This window comes from Danio rerio, chromosome 22 (genome assembly GCF_049306965.1).
Source record: "Danio rerio strain Tuebingen ecotype United States chromosome 22, GRCz12tu, whole genome shotgun sequence".
Classification (NCBI taxonomy): Eukaryota; Metazoa; Chordata; class Actinopteri; order Cypriniformes; family Danionidae; genus Danio; species Danio rerio.
In genome coordinates this window covers 32328548-32344279 of record NC_133197.1, presented here as the reverse complement: position 1 = coordinate 32344279, position 15732 = coordinate 32328548, and the positions used below count along the sequence as shown (strand labels likewise).

Genomic DNA, 15732 nt, shown 5'->3' with positions numbered 1-15732 from the left:
GAGCGCTACCCTGTAGCAAGATGGCGGCGCTATTGACGCATTCCGTCCAATAGACAACAATAGGTCAGGCTACATCTAATGTATATATCTATGAAGCTTATCACTTTCGCTTTTTTTCACGGTCAGTGTTGCCATCTCCTCTCGAAATGTGCAACCTTCTATCGCCTGCAGTCCTGGTAACATTATTTAAATTAATTCTTGTTAGCATTAAATCTATCTATAATATTATCTATATTATAAGGCAATGCAGTATTTGATTTGGGGGCAGTGCTTTACTCAATTTTGGATTTCCATGTGAATTATTAATAAATCATATAGGCTATAATTAGTCTTTGTGGAAACTTTAGGCTTATCTACAAATGACTCAATGTGATAAACCTATTTAAGTACAAAAGCTAAATATATTTGTAAGATGAACATGTCATAATAACAAGATTATTTTAATTAGGAATATGTTTTAGAATTTCTAAAAACGTTTAACACAGGACACATCAGAGCAGCACATTCAAGTTTTATTCTAAAAAGGAATGACATTTTAAAAAAAAAATTTAAATGAAAATGATCAAGGACAAGACGATAACAATATTGTGTAACAAGCATTTTAACAATGATTAAAGAAAATGCAGCATTCCTGTAAATAAGAACAACTTAAAATATTTTAGTGGCCACATTGACCCCCAAATATGATCATTCTAAAATGCCTTGCATATCTCACCTTCCATATGCAAATCTGCAGTCAGATAGTACATTTTTGAAATTCTTTTAAACATTTTTGCAACTGATTAATTGTGTTGGCCATCTGGTGGTGCTATGATTTTAATTGTTAACTTGCAAATGCCTTCAGGCCAAGACCCTGTTAGTTTGGACTCCTCCTAGATCATTTCTGAAATTTTAAGTATTTAAATTAGCTCATCATTAATCACAGTTGTTTACGATCTTGAGTTTTGTTCTATTACCCCATCGTGCTGAATTGCAGCTGCTGTCCCTTGCTCTGTCTAAGTTTGGCCCATAACAGGACTATCCTGCCAAGAATAACTGAGTGCTAAATGTGCTTACGTCACTGTGGGATTATTTTAAACGACTGCTGCACATAATATAAAACAGCTGCATCAAAGATCAGCAGACGAGGTGCAGATGTTGTTCTTTTTGTGTGTAGGCGAAGATGGGCAGACGCAGAAAGAAAATGTTTTTCAGGAAGTCACTCAGTTCTTGCCTGTGCAGAGCGACCATCTGACCTACAAACAGAGTAAGTAAAAATTTAGTTTCAGAAAACTAAAAATATATTTACATACTATAGAAAATGCCACGGGTAGTAGATGTGGTAAAACTATGAACACATGTCTATTAATCATACTCACTTTGAAATATTAAAATGCCTGGGCAGATAGATAAGTATAAGTAAAAATAGAGTAGTAAGTACTTTTTCCATCAATATACTTTAACATTTAACTTTACTTGACCTTTTGCTAAGCCACACCCAAAAAAACACCACCCACCAACCATGGCTTAGCAATCATAGCTACGCGCAGGAGCTGTCAAGTTTTCGAGGGAGGGAAATAATAGGCCAAAGCGTTGTGCCTATGGAATGTGCAGTATCATAAAAGTGTAGACAGGGTGGTGGAATATTTTCCCTTTCCGAAACCTAAAACCCAAGAGGAGAAATGCCAGCCCAGATCAAACTCTATGTGCGGCGCTAAAGGAGCGGAGGTAAGTTGGTTTTATTTCCATATTCCTGACACAGTGATAGACGGCAATAACACACACCTCTTAGCCTAAAAAGATCTAAACTGTGTTTCTACAAAATACAAAGCAGGCTGTTTCCCAGCTGTCTGTTTTTTTAAGCCCTCGCTTAAGCACTTGCGACCATTTTACTTCACCTGCAGCTGTCATTTATAAGCCTCGTGGCCATATCAGATCTACAAATCACTGATGTTTTCGTCTGTCTTTTTGGAGATTTGGTCATTGGTGATGACATTATAGCTGGTTTGTGTCTGCTTTTAAATTTGGTGTCGGATTAATATTTGCTGGTAGGAAAAATCTTTTTGTTCACTTCTGCTATTTATACTTTCATCTGCATTTCAATATATTAATTTATTCCACTTAACTGCAAATTAGAATAGAAACTGTAAAGAGCACACAAACATACTGACAGTTATAGGTACTTTACATTGTTATCAGTCAATGATGCTAATATTCGGCACAAATTTGTCAATTTCTTCTTTCTGGCTGCTTTTTCTATGAATGAATTATGTAGAAGCACTGTCCATGCGTGTTTCCTAATCGGCTAGTAACGATATATTTCATTGCACAACAATAGTCCATCAGGCTTTTTGGCTAAAAAAGAGAAATAACAGATTAATTAGTTATTATTAGATTATTTTTAAATGTCACCTCTCCAGTAACCAAGCTGTTGAATGGTTAGCATATGAGGCTAGGCTAACCTAGTTTCTATTTTGATTAAATTATTTTCTAATCGGTTGCCTATTTTGTGGTGAATATACCATTTAAATTATCGTTGAATTTAATTGTTTTAAGTTTAATCCACTGAAAAAAAATTGTAAAAACTAATAAGTTAACTTAATTCCTTCATGTTGTCACATTCATTCATCCTCAGAACACAAATTAAGATATTTTAGAAATTAAAAGCTCTTTGATCCTCCATGAACAGGAATGGCTCTGAGATGTTCAAAGTCCAGAAAAGAAAGCAACAATATTGTCAAAACCTTTCATGTGACTTTAGTGTTTCTACTGTAATCATGTTAAGCTCCAAGAACACTTGTGTGCACCAAAAAAAAAATGTGTTTGATTGCTTACATCTTCTCTCCCGCTTCCGGTAAAGAATGATGTGCTTACTACAAGCAGTACAATGTATTAGAATCAAAAGTGCAACATGAAAGTGCAGTACTGTGCACGCTGATCTGATAAAGAAAAAGTGTTCTTGGAGCTTTGTTGTGATTACAGTTGGACCAATAAAGTCACACAGTATGTTTTAATAATGTCTTTGGTTCTTTGTCTAGCCTTTGAATGATTTGCGAACATTGTTGTCTATGGCAGATGAGGAAACTCTTGAATTTCATCCAAAATATCTTAATTTGTCTTCCGAAGATGAGTGAAGGTCTCGTGGGGGTAATTCAAAACAGAATTTATCTTTTGGTTAAACACACACTTTAAGGAGGCTTGCAAAATAGTGTTGGAGGGGCTCCAGGAGCATGGTTAATCTAAATCAAGAAGTGTGTCCTACTGTCAAGATGTGTGGGAGGATTACAGCCAAGATTACTTCACTTGTTAGCTGACTAGTTAACTCTAAATGATCCCAGCCTTACATAGTAGTAAATAATTAATACTTTTCTTCTTTGTGGTTAAAAAGTATGTATAGAGTTTTAGGGGTGATTTGAATATTTGATCTCAAATGGTGTGAAAATGCAGGGATGTGCAAACTCGGCCGGTGTCCTACAAAGTTTAGCTCCAACCCTAATTAAACACACCTGCCTATAGATTTCTAGTGATCTTGAGGACACTGATTAGCATTTTCAGGTGTGTTTTATTAGTGTTGGAGTAAAACTCTGCAGGACACCGGCCCTCCAGGAATAGGTTTGTCCATCCCTGGTTTACAGTGCATTCCATATAATGAAAATATGAATTCATTACTGTATATAAAAAAATCAACAAAGACAACTGTAAAAACAAGGCTTTTGCATCATACAGAATAATATTCAGATACATTTAGAGTTGATTTTAATCTTTTATCTTTAATGGTGTCAGAGTTTAATTCATCTAAGTGTTTTTAGTGTATTCAATATACTGAAAATATTAATTCATTACTGTATATAAAATCAAAAAGGCACAACTGTAAAAAAACAAAAAACAAAGCTTGTGCATTACAGAAAATAATTTAAACAATTTTAGAGTTGATTTGAATCTATTATCTTAAATGGTGTCAGAGTTTAATTCATCTAAGTGTTTATAGTGAATTCAATATACTGAAAATATTAATTCATTACTGTAAATAAAATCAAAAAGGCACAACTGTAAAAAAACAAAGCTTGTGCATTACAGAAAATAATTTTTAAACAATTTTAGAGTTGATTTGAATCTATTATCACAAATGGTGTCAGAGTCTGACTTTTAAAGAGCCTTAAGCACTGCCCAGTTGTTGTGCGCACAAACCCAGGAAAATTGAAGCCTGTGGTCCCACCCACAAGCACAGTACACAAAGAAAAAGAGAGTAGACACACACTGTAGCAGACGCCGGTTGAATCAACGCTGTACTCAGCTGGATATTACTGGAAGTGTGAGAGGAAAGTTAGTGCTATTTTCTCTACCCATAGATGAAACTGTGAAGAATCAGTGGTTGAAGTTTAATTTTGCAAAAATATCTCAGCATTCTGGAGTCTTACACCCTTACAATGGATAATTCATCAGCTGTTTGCTAAAGGAAGGATCAGAAAAGACTTGATGTAAGGGACTGTTATGTACAAGGATCAGTTTCTTCCTCTATTTCACAAGTGTAAGTAAGTGCGATTAAAATGGTTGTCTCCTTGTTTTCAAATTATGTATTTAACTGTGTTTTGTTACTTGTAACCGCTTGTACTGTATCAGGTTAACTCTTTATATTCTCATATTGCGTCTAAAGCCACATTGAAAGCGCGATGCATGCTGCTTTGTTTACATTTAAATGCATTTACGAGCTGGGGTCCGTTCTTCGTACGTGGATTACTCAGTTAGCTGGATTTGGATATTGACGATTTGACACGATCCAGGATTGTTTCGTTCTTCAAAGCTGATCCGAGAGATGTTGTCATGGCAACAGTTCTGCTAGCTCAAACCTGATCGGGAGCAGGTTTAATTCATATAAACAGTTCAAGCAATAATACAGAAAGTATGTTCCGAATTCTGATATTTTCTTACAGTAGTAGTTATATACACTTGGGAAAATGGTACATACTTTTAAACTATATATATATATATATATATATATAAAAAAGTTAAAGTTATAGTCATTAATAAAATAAATAAAGTTATACATATTAATAAAATGTATGGAATCTGCACCCTCGAAATGAAAATACAAAGACTGCCATCTGGTGCAAAGAGAAAACTTATTGATATGAACTTTTTAGATCGCTTTAGTACAAATTGTGTATAATAGATTTTTTTTTAAAAGCAATAATACATTTATGCAGTCATAAACATGTTTTGATAGTTAATATGCCAGTGATTTGATGCTTCACAAAAGTTGCAGACGCCTTTACCAATATGAAAATGCTTTTGTAAACAACCAGTTATTCTTTACACCGATTAAAAAACAGCTACTATAATGAAGAAAATATTTTCTAAATGTAGAACTAAATACATTGATTTGCATTGAAATACATGATGAATACTCTTGTCTTGACACATGAAAGTGTAAAGCCTGCAGCTCACAACAAATGTGGAAAGTTCTTGCGTGTCATATTTAACAAGCCGTTTACTGCTAATTTGATGTAATTTTCCTCACATGGATAATTGAATATTAATCAGATGATGTCATTACGCTGCTGTGCCGTCAGCCAATCGTTGCATTGCTGATCATGATTTCGAGGATCGATAGATCTGTCCTTCATAACACATGCAGCGATCTCAGATCAGTTCATCCAGACATTCTAATCTGATTCGCGAACTTGTTTGAAGAACCAAATTAGCGAGAGATCAGTTATCAAGATGAAAAGATCTAGGATCTGCCAAATAATCTTAGATCATTTAAGCGAGGTACGAAGAACGGACCCCTTGTGTTCCACTGCCGTTTGTCGTTGCTATGGCCATCATCAGCTGTTCTTACACACTTGCAGCAGTCAAGTTTCAAAATAGTTCAGCTTTTGCCACTGTGTGGATTAATACTGAATGTGTGTCCTGGTTAAGAATAGAGCAATATGCTGGTGTTAAACAGCACACACATCAGTCCCTGAAAATCCAAAAGACCAGGGGGGTTAAATTTGGGGTAAGGTGTCTGAATAACATTCAGGGCTGGAGCAAGTTGAACTGGCACTCTATTGGCAATCACGCTGCCCTCAACCCGAAAATGAAAAAGAAAGTGAGGAAAAGGGTAATGTGTGTGTGAAAAAAAAAGAGCAGGTAGAGTGTGATGGTCTAGGAGACTTTCGTTGATCTCCTCCCCAGTTCTTGGAGTTTTGGTTCAATAAACTAGTTATGCACTCTAACTACTTCTATATTGTTGATAAGCTGTGCTGGTCATTTCACTCTGTCTCGCACTGAATGCCGACCAATCGCAACAGGCAGTCATCGATCCAATCAGTGCAGATTAGCTTCGCGTTAAGGAGGGGTTTGGGAACAAATGAATCGCTGAACGATTCATATGGGAGTCGCTGGGATAATTAGATAATCTACAATACACAGTAAATATTAAGGAGGCTAATAATACTGACCTTAAAATATATATATTTTTTATTATTATTTATTAAAACTGCTTTTATTCAACACAAACTTATTTTTATAGAAAATACTGTGAAGAATTATTTGGTTTGTTAAAGATTACTTGGGAAACATTTTTTTAAATTAATGGGAAGGCAAAAAAATTACTTCCAACTATTTGTTTACAGATGCAAAAATGTGCCTTGATGTACATAAATGTTAAAAGTGTGTTGTTAACCTTTTATTCCAATTCTGGATCAAACAAAGCAAGATCTAGCTAGGTGGACGACTCTTCCATTATCGCTTGTATAGGCAAAATTAATACCACACTGCAAAAAATGCTTTTCTTACTTATATTTTTTGTCTTGTTTCGAGTCCAAATATCTAAAAATTCTCAAATAAAGAAGATATTTCTAGACAAGCAAAACATATTGTCCTGTTTTGAGAAATCATATGTTAATATTAAGTGAGTTTTTTCTTAAAACAAGCTAAATAATCTGCCAATGGGGTAAGCAAATTAATCTTATGTCAAAAGGAAAAACAAGATTATTTTGCTCAACCCATTGGCAGATTATTTTGCTTGTTTTAAGGAAAAACTCGCTGTCATATTATTTCTCAAAACAAGATAGGTTTTGCTTGTCTAGAAAATTCTCCTTTATTAAAGAATTTTTAGATATTTGAACTTGAAACAAGACAAAAAAATCTAAATAAGAAAAGCATTTTTTGCAGTGCATAAAAACCAAACATTTTGTCTAAATTTCTTTTCTTATTTCAAAACATTCCAGTGTTTATACTCAAATCTTTTTTTAAGACTTTAGATGGAATATTGCTCGCCATTCACTGATACAGTTTAAACTACTACACAGAATTTATTGGACAAAAACTATCTAAAACAAACCCAGAATTTGATCCCATTTGTTATGGATGCCGACAAGCTCCAGCTAACCTCTACCATACCTTTTGGCTTTGTCCAGAGAAATCTCTTAGAGCCCATATTATACATGAAATAGGGTCATATTTTGGTTGTAAGGGTCTCCAACAACAGTCTAATATGCATGCAAGGTCAAAAAACACTTTCATTACCTTGTAATCTGCATTTATTTTTACCTAATTATCCCAGCGACTCCCATATAAATCGTTCAGTGATTCATTAGTTCCCGAACCCCTCCTTAGCGCAAAACTAAACTGCGCTGATTGGACCGATAACAGACTATTGCGATTGGTCTATACTGACTGCCTTCAGCGAGAGACAGAGTGAAATGCCCAGCAGCTAATCAACAATATAAAAGTACTCACAGTTCATACACGCTCGATAGTGTAAGGCGTGGATTTTGGCTGCCAGTGGGTGAATGTAAATACAGACGATGGACTTGAAAATACAGACGACCGGGTTTGCAAGTGCAACTACTTGGTTTCGTTATCACGTCATGGCGAAACACCTAATGACTCGTTATCAAGACGACTTATTTGAAGCACTATGAGTCGACTCTTTTATAGATGAATCAACAGTGTACACTTACAGATTTAAGCCTTAGCTGGGTATTTCACTTCACTTAGAGCTGTTACACACTACATGGAAGGGCATTTTCAAAAACCCATAATATGGGCTCTTTAAATCAATATCTGATATTTTTCTTCTAAAAATTGACCCGTTTCCTTTAGTGGCACTGTTCGGACTCAATCCTAGAAATGTGTCACTGTCATCTTTGCAGTCTTTTGCTTAATAATTGCTAAAAGAATTATCCTATTGAACTGGAAAAAGCCTTTTCCGCCAAACTATTTTCATTGGATGTATGACCTGTTGCAGTTCATTCAAATAGACAAAATTAGTTATACAATTAACGGTAAAACTTTCTTGCATATTTAACCCTTTAGAACTTAAAAACTTTACTGAGGTGAAATTTGATTTAAATTCACACAATTGTTCATGTTTGAACAGTGCCAGCCCGTGACACAGTTTTGGAGATATATAATTCCTGCACCCTTTGGCCTGTTAACAACTCCGCTTGATAAAGTGCATGTCTCCATAGAGTTTTCTAACTGGTGAATGGCATGATCTAGTGTTCTATCTAATCAGTGCGAGTTCGCGTGTTCATGACTTAAGGAGGCGTGGCTTTGGACGGCAGGAGAGAGTCGTAAAATTTCAAAGCTATTATGCTAATGCTAGCATTCTGGCAAATCACCTACACCACCTTTAATATCTGCACGATCTGGAACAAAAATATATATTCATAAAAAAATAAAAATTGTAGGCATCTTAGTTAAATGTTGATGTATCATATTTTGTAAAACAAGAAAATGTGCTTTAAGTCTATGGATAGTTTAACAAACCTATTTACAAACCAATAACACTAAAAGACTGAACAAAATGATTTGTAACTAATATTAATGCAATCTAACTGTGAGAGAGAGAGAGAGAAAGAGAGAGAGGTTTTAATATGTTTCATATTTGAAATGCTTTGGCAATACTGTACTTAATGTCATGCCAATAAAGCAACTTGAACTGAACTGAAAAACTGAGAGAGAGAGAGAGAGAGAGAGAGAGAGAGAGAAAAAAATATATATATATACACAAGTACAGCTGAAATTTGTTTTGTCAAATTACATCAGTGGGCCTTGGGTTGAATACTAAAACTACCAGCATTGCGGTATACTTGGACAGGGACATTTGTATTAAACTGAATAGAATTAGTTTTCATTTAAGTTTAACTACACTCTGCGTTCTGCGTGATATGCTGAACATGTGCCACAATCTGATTATTGTTATGTTTTTTTTCCTGTTTATCTGTATAAAGCTGGTTTGACATTATCTGCATTGTAAAAAGGGCTGTAGGATTAAAGATGCACTTACTTAGTGGAAATTCTGCTTAAACCCCTCCTCATTTACCCGGGCTCGGGACCGGCACAAAAAAACCTGTGGCTGAGTTCTGAAACACAAACATCATATGTGTTTAGTTAGACAGTGTGATCTACTCATGACATTTACTTCACGCTACCGTTAAAATTTAATACACTGAACTTACAGTCACAAGAAAAAAAATTCCAATACACATAGCAAAAATGATTAAGGTCAAATCTGGTCTTGGTTTTGTTCCGTGGCTCGTTTTCTTTTGTTTTTCTGAATGGACAAAAATGAATGGGAAAAATTATATGAAAACATACATGCATCCATTCCTAGAGCAAACTATTAATGCTGGGCAAAGATTAATCCAAAACAAAAATTTGTTTTGGCAAAATGTATGTGTGTACTGTATATATGTGTTATTAAATGCAAACACGCATGCATATGAAACAGATTATAAATAATAAATTCAAATATTTATGTTTAATTGTATTAAAATGTAAATATTCTTGTTATTAGACCTCTTTACTCTTTGGAATAAAAATGTTTTTACACACCTTCGACAATAAGATTGACACTCTTATATTTTGATTCATTTATAATATAGCACGTGTAACTTCCTTTATCACTGTGTTGAAGATTGTTGAGTTTGAGCGAGAAGTTTCCATTCTTATATTCATCAGGGAAGGTATCAGCTCTGTTCTTATATGCTTGATTTTGTCCCTCTACTGAAACTTGTCCATTAATAATGTCGTACACGTTCAGATTATTGTGTCTCCAGCGCACTGTGATGTCTTGAACTGTGAGCTCAGGTTGTCCAGAAGAGCATTCCAAAACAACTGAGTCACCAATAAAACCCACAATGCTCTCCTGCAGAGACACTAAAAAGAGAAAAGATGATTAAATAAAAAGTAATAATAAGGCATTTTCTAACTTGACTGTTAAACTTGTGCTTACTTTCAGTCGACAGCAACATCAGCTGGAATAAGACCAATATTTTTTCCCTGTTAAAAAAAAAAAGTTTAAAGTAATATTTGGCAACACATATCATAGTCTCCTTACACTGAAACAAGTCATTGTTACGGGAATTTACCACTTTAAAAGTAATGCTCAATCCTAAATACATTGTTCGCTGTTTTAATAGTAATTTTTATGCAATTTACAAAAGGATTTTCATTTATAAATGTAAATTAAGACATTTTTATAGAGACAATTAATAGACAATTAAAGACTAAAGTTGTTATTCCGTTATACTGTTTATTTGACCCTTTTGTCAAGGTTATAATAATTACTGAACAATATAGAATATTTTATTTAAATAATAGTTATTGTTTTGTTATATTGCACATTAACCCGCCAGTTTCAAGCACTTTGCTGTATAACAAATAATAATAATAATAGTAAAAGAAATGTCTGTAAATCAGTTGTATGCTTTTGAATTGCATTATGGGGCCTTGATCTTTCTTCCAACAATGTTTAATCTTGAAAAGTTTGTAAAAGGCATTTTAATGACATTTTAATAGCGTAAAGTGATATATTGCATGGTTTGGTGTTGTATATTATGGTACTGTAATAAACTGCCACTACTATTTCTGTCATTTTACAGACTTATTTCTCTCTATATTATTTCATTTACTGCATCTGATCATACATAATACTTTATTGTATTTAATTTATATTTTCACTCTCCAAGTCCTTTAAGATAAGAAACACAAGATGATGGCGGTGTTACACCAAATTCTGCGACCGCCGTATTCTGGTAGGCGCTGTTCTCACTGTTTAACTTGAAGGTGTTTCTCAATTCCAAGAACGCAGAGAATGGACTTGCGTTCTTGTGGAGAGCGGTCTTGCCAGGTGTCCTCGGAAGAACGAACTCAGGAGACCGCGAGGGCAGAGAATGCGTCCTTTGAGAAATGGGACGGTGTGTCCTCGATATCAAGAACACATCCGGGAAGTTTCACGCGTCCTCCGTACTTGCGATCTTGAGTATTGGAACTGAACTTAGGCAGCTGATGATGACGTTGCACGAGAACACGAGGACGCAAGACCGCTGAAGAACGCATATTGAGAAACAGCCCAACTCGCTCCCACAGGCGGACTGGACACGCAAACAGCGTACATACTCTCACGTGAACGCGCTCGGCGCTCGTGCACATTATATGAGCGCGTCAATATATTTCATCGTTCTCTGTTTACTATTATTTTTCTTGCCTTTGATATATAGATGTTAAGTTTACATATATTTAACAGCCCATCAAATAAAGCAATTTGCTATAATATGACCAGTACAGCGAGCTTTTATATTAATTTTAGGTTATTAAACCATCTATCTATCTATCTATCTATCTATCTATCTATCTATCTATCTATCTATCTATCTATCTATCTATCTATCTATCTGTCTGTCTGTCTGTCTGTCTGTCTGTCTGTCTGTCTGTCTGTCTGTCTGTCTGTCTGTCTGTCTGTCTGTCTATCTGTCTGTCCATCTGTCTGTCCATCTGTCTGTCTGTCTGTGTAATTAGTCTAGTTTGCGTCGTTAATGCCTCGTTAATGCACCCAGGTTGCGTGTGCTGAATTAATTGTTCAATGCTAGTATCTGATCCCTCGTATTTCACACAGAAAAAAATAATGTTCTCCAAATGCAAACAGCTTACATGATAATAAAAAACTACAATTTTGATAATACATACCCAATAAATAAATATATATATAATAAATAAATATATATATATATATATATATATATATATATATATATATATATATATATATATATATATATATATATATATATATATATATATTCAAATATGATAAAATACAACACGCATGGTTCAATCAAACAGTTTGTAATAATGTTTCTGGACAGTTTTGCTCTCTCTTTCTCTTTTCACCGCACACTTGCATCTTTCAAAATGATATACAAGACTTTTTAATGCTCATTTTAGTATTATTATCGTATCCATATTAAAGGACTATGTGTTAATTCATGCATAAGTATATAGATCTACACCATGGTTTTGTTTTGAAGTTTTTATTTGGTCAGCAAAAACTCATAGCAATAAAAATAATTCTACACCTAATTTTATTTAAAGTTTATGCAGATTATTTTTTCCAAAATGCCAAATCACAGTCCTCCGTGCATGCCAAAACAGTTAGGAAAACCATTATAAATATTACCTTAAAAATAGGTATATAGCCTACAGATAAGTGTTACCTGACATAGTCAAAATAAAAATAAACAAAAAATGCAAGTCTCTTCCCTGCCTTACTGTCTTTTTCAAGTTAGGATTTTTTTTTTAAATCACACAAAAGAAAATGTATGATACATATATATATATATATATATATATATATATATATATATATATATATATATATATATATATATATATATAAAGTGTTTTGTTTCATCACAACTGTGGAGTCTCTGCAGTTTGCAAATAATATCTCTGTATGGGACAATGACAGGGGAAAAAATTGCCATTAGACTGCTGAATGAATCTGGTACTTTGTTTTTCACTGCATAAAAATAATCAACTTACAAAAATAAGTTGTGTGAAAAAAAGGGTATAATTTGGAGATATTTTGCCTTTTGATATTTTTTATTATAGAATTGTGCGAATTTAGAAAATGTTAATTCAATATTACATTTTAGTGATAAGTAATTGCCAAATTGTCAAGCTATAATTTCCATAGTAACTTTTTCCCACATGACTAAGACCCAATTAACCCTTCATATAGTTGTAGATAAAAGTATATTTTGGTTCAATAGATGACCTTAGTGAGCTGTGCCACTATTGTGGGGAAAATAATATAGAAGTGGAAGAAGAAAGGGGAAACATACAGTAAACCATTACCTTGTTCTTGAGTAACCTTCTTTTAAAATAAGATGGCAGTCTCAAAACATTTATTCCTTCGTTACAGATTCAGTGACACGTGTGACCAGAGGTATCACATGTAATGTGTTTAAGCCTGACTCCATGAAGCCCCTACAACTGTGCAGAATGTTAATCCCATACCATGTCTTTATGTTAATAGTTTTCAAGTAATTGTTAAGTTAAATGTTTTCTTAGATTTAACCTTTTTGAAAATATACACATAAAAAACATTTCATTTTAAATTAAATTATGCACCTTACTTATTTTAACTTGTGTGCCTACATTCTGTTAACCAGTATTTTACACACACATTTCACATTTACTTCAATAATTTTCTTTTTAATTTAAAAGCCAATTTAGAAATTCTATAAACATATTTAGGGAACATTTAAAAGGGATCAACAGTAATCTACATAACTGCTTACAAGGGAAAAATGCTAAAACAAACTAGACTAGCTACACAGACAGACAGACAGACAGACAGACAGACAGATAGATAGATAGATAGATAGATAGATAGATAGATAGATAGATAGATAGATAGTGTGTTTTAATAACCTAAAATTAATATAAAAGCTCGCTGTACTGGTCATATTATAGCAAAATGCTTTATTTGATGGGCTGTTAAATATATGTAAACTTAACATCTATATATCAAAGGCAAGAAAAATAATAGTAAACAGAGAACGATGAAATATATTGACGCGCTCATATAATGTGCACGGGCGCCGAGCGCGTTCACGTGAGAGTGTGTACGCTGTTTGCGTGTCCAGGGGTCCGTTCTTCGTACGTGGATTACTCAGTTAGCTGGATTTGGATATTGACGATTTGACATGATCCAGGATCATTTCATTCTTCAAAGCTGATCTGAGAGTTGTTGTCATAGCAACAGTTCTGCTAGCTCAAACCTGATCGGGAGCAGGTTCAATTCATATAAACAGGATTAGATCGAGTCAGTTCAAGCAAAGATAATAGAGAAAGTACCGAATTATGATATTTTCTTACAGTAGTAGTTATATACACTTGGGAAAATAGTTTAAAAAAATTAACTATATATATAAAGTTATAATTATTATTAAAATAAAGTTATATTAACAAAACTTATGCAATCTGCACCCTCGAAATGAAAGTACAAAGAGAAAATTTATTGATATGAACTTTTTAGATCGTTTTAGTACAATTTGTTTATGAGAAATGCAAAATATGTGACTTTTTAAAAAAAGAAATAATACATTAATGCAGTCATGAACATGTTTTGACAGTTAATATGACAGTGATTTGATGCTTCACAAAAGTTGCAGACACCTTTACCAATATCAAAATGCTTTTGTAAACATCCAGTTATTCCATACAACGATTAAAAAACGGCTACTATAATAAAGAAAATCTTTTCTAAATGTAGAACTAAATACATTGATATGCATTGAAATACATGATGAATACTCTTGACACATGAAAGTGGAAAGCCTGCAGCTCACAACAAATGTGGAAGGTTATTGCGTGTCATATTTAACAAACCATTTACTGCTAATTTGATGTAATTTTGCTCACATGGATAATTGAATATTAATCAGATGATGTCATTACGCTGCTGTGCCGTCAGCCAATCGTTGCATTGCTGATCATGATTTCGAGGATCGATAGATCTGCCCTTCACAACACACGCAGCGATCTCAGATCAGTTCATCCAGACATTCTAATCTGATTCACGAACTTGTTTGAAGAACCAAATTAGCGAGAGATCAGTTATCAAGATTAAAAGATCCAGGTTCGGCAAAATCATCTTAGATCATTTAAGCGAGGTACGAAGAACGGACCCCAGTCCGCCTGTGGGAGCGAGTTCAAGTAAAACAGTGAGAACGGCGCCTACTAGAGTCACAGAATACGACGGTCGCAGAATTTGGTGTAAGCAAAGTAATAAAAATAGTTTGCGTATGTGTCCGAAATATTTCGACAAATGATGGGTGAAGTGATGGACATAAGCCGACCAATCAGCTAATTGCACCAAATTTAGCCTGGCTATTTTATCCCGTTTTCATAAACATTACAAATGATGGCTTATTTCAAGCTAACTGTGTAGTGTTACCGAACATATTAGCTTGAATGGTAGGCTATTATTCAGAAAAAAACTTCGACAGACATACCTGGATTTTCCCAACATCGTCACTCACTGCCTAAGTCACTTACGGTGAAAAACAGTTAATTATTTTTTAACGTTAACCTGATTTTAAAATGCGGTGCTATCTGCCCTCTGCAAGATCGAACGGCTGTTTCACTTTTAATTTGCTCTTCCTGTACGTCTGGGTGACGTGAAACTGACGTTTCGAAGCACCGGTAGTTGTTGCCGGACGTTAACGAGAAATATTGTTATTATTTATTAAAAATTTCATTTATTTTCACCTGGCCATGTATCCGATCTAGACTTTTCCAAGCATTATCTGAAACACCCTGGTCATGTGACTAAAGTGTTCAAACAGTGTTGCCAGATGTAGCAGACCGATTCCAGCCCATAATATTCCATATTGTTCAGTTATTATTCTAAACTTTAAAATAAGATGAGAAATTAGTAAAAAAAAAAAAAAAGGTCTAATAAACGACGCA

The 15732-nt window shown here is 34.1% G+C and overlaps 2 protein-coding genes across 11 annotated transcripts in view; one reads left to right on the top strand and one right to left on the bottom strand.

Annotated features, from left to right (window-relative positions):
* Positions 1 to 494: 494 nt before the first annotated feature.
* Positions 495 to 15593, bottom strand: si:dkey-169i5.4. Of its 6 annotated transcripts, none has more exons than XM_073936750.1 (6): positions 15532 to 15593; positions 10208 to 10254; positions 9808 to 10131; positions 9432 to 9526; positions 9260 to 9335; positions 495 to 1235 (listed from the first exon to the last, which is right to left on the bottom strand). In XM_073936750.1, exons 1-5 carry the CDS (start codon positions 15537 to 15539, stop codon positions 9288 to 9290), a joined length of 522 nt encoding a protein of 173 aa, XP_073792851.1. In that variant the 5' UTR covers positions 15540 to 15593; the 3' UTR covers positions 495 to 1235; positions 9260 to 9287. The 6 variants fall into 6 exon arrangements, with proteins under 6 accessions (XP_073792851.1, XP_073792850.1, NP_001119932.1 ...); XM_073936749.1 differs by lacking the exon at positions 15532 to 15593 and adding an exon at positions 15276 to 15411; NM_001126460.1 differs by lacking the exon at positions 15532 to 15593 and adding an exon at positions 11027 to 11244.
* The window catches only part of LOC100535347 (V-set domain-containing T-cell activation inhibitor 1-like), an 82222-nt gene continuing 67963 nt past the window's right edge, over positions 1474 to 15732 (top strand). For 4 of the 5 annotated variants that reach the window (XR_012397861.1, XR_012397860.1, XR_012397859.1 and 1 more), the window contains exon 1: positions 4236 to 4507. Coding sequence is in view for 2 of the 5 variants with exons in the window: in XM_068216476.2 (XP_068072577.2) it covers positions 4471 to 4507 (37 nt within the window). In the remaining 3 variants the exon portion in view is untranslated. Of the gene's footprint in view, positions 1708 to 4235; positions 4508 to 15732 lie in introns of those variants that run through there. The other variant, XM_073937522.1, reaches the window with a different exon arrangement.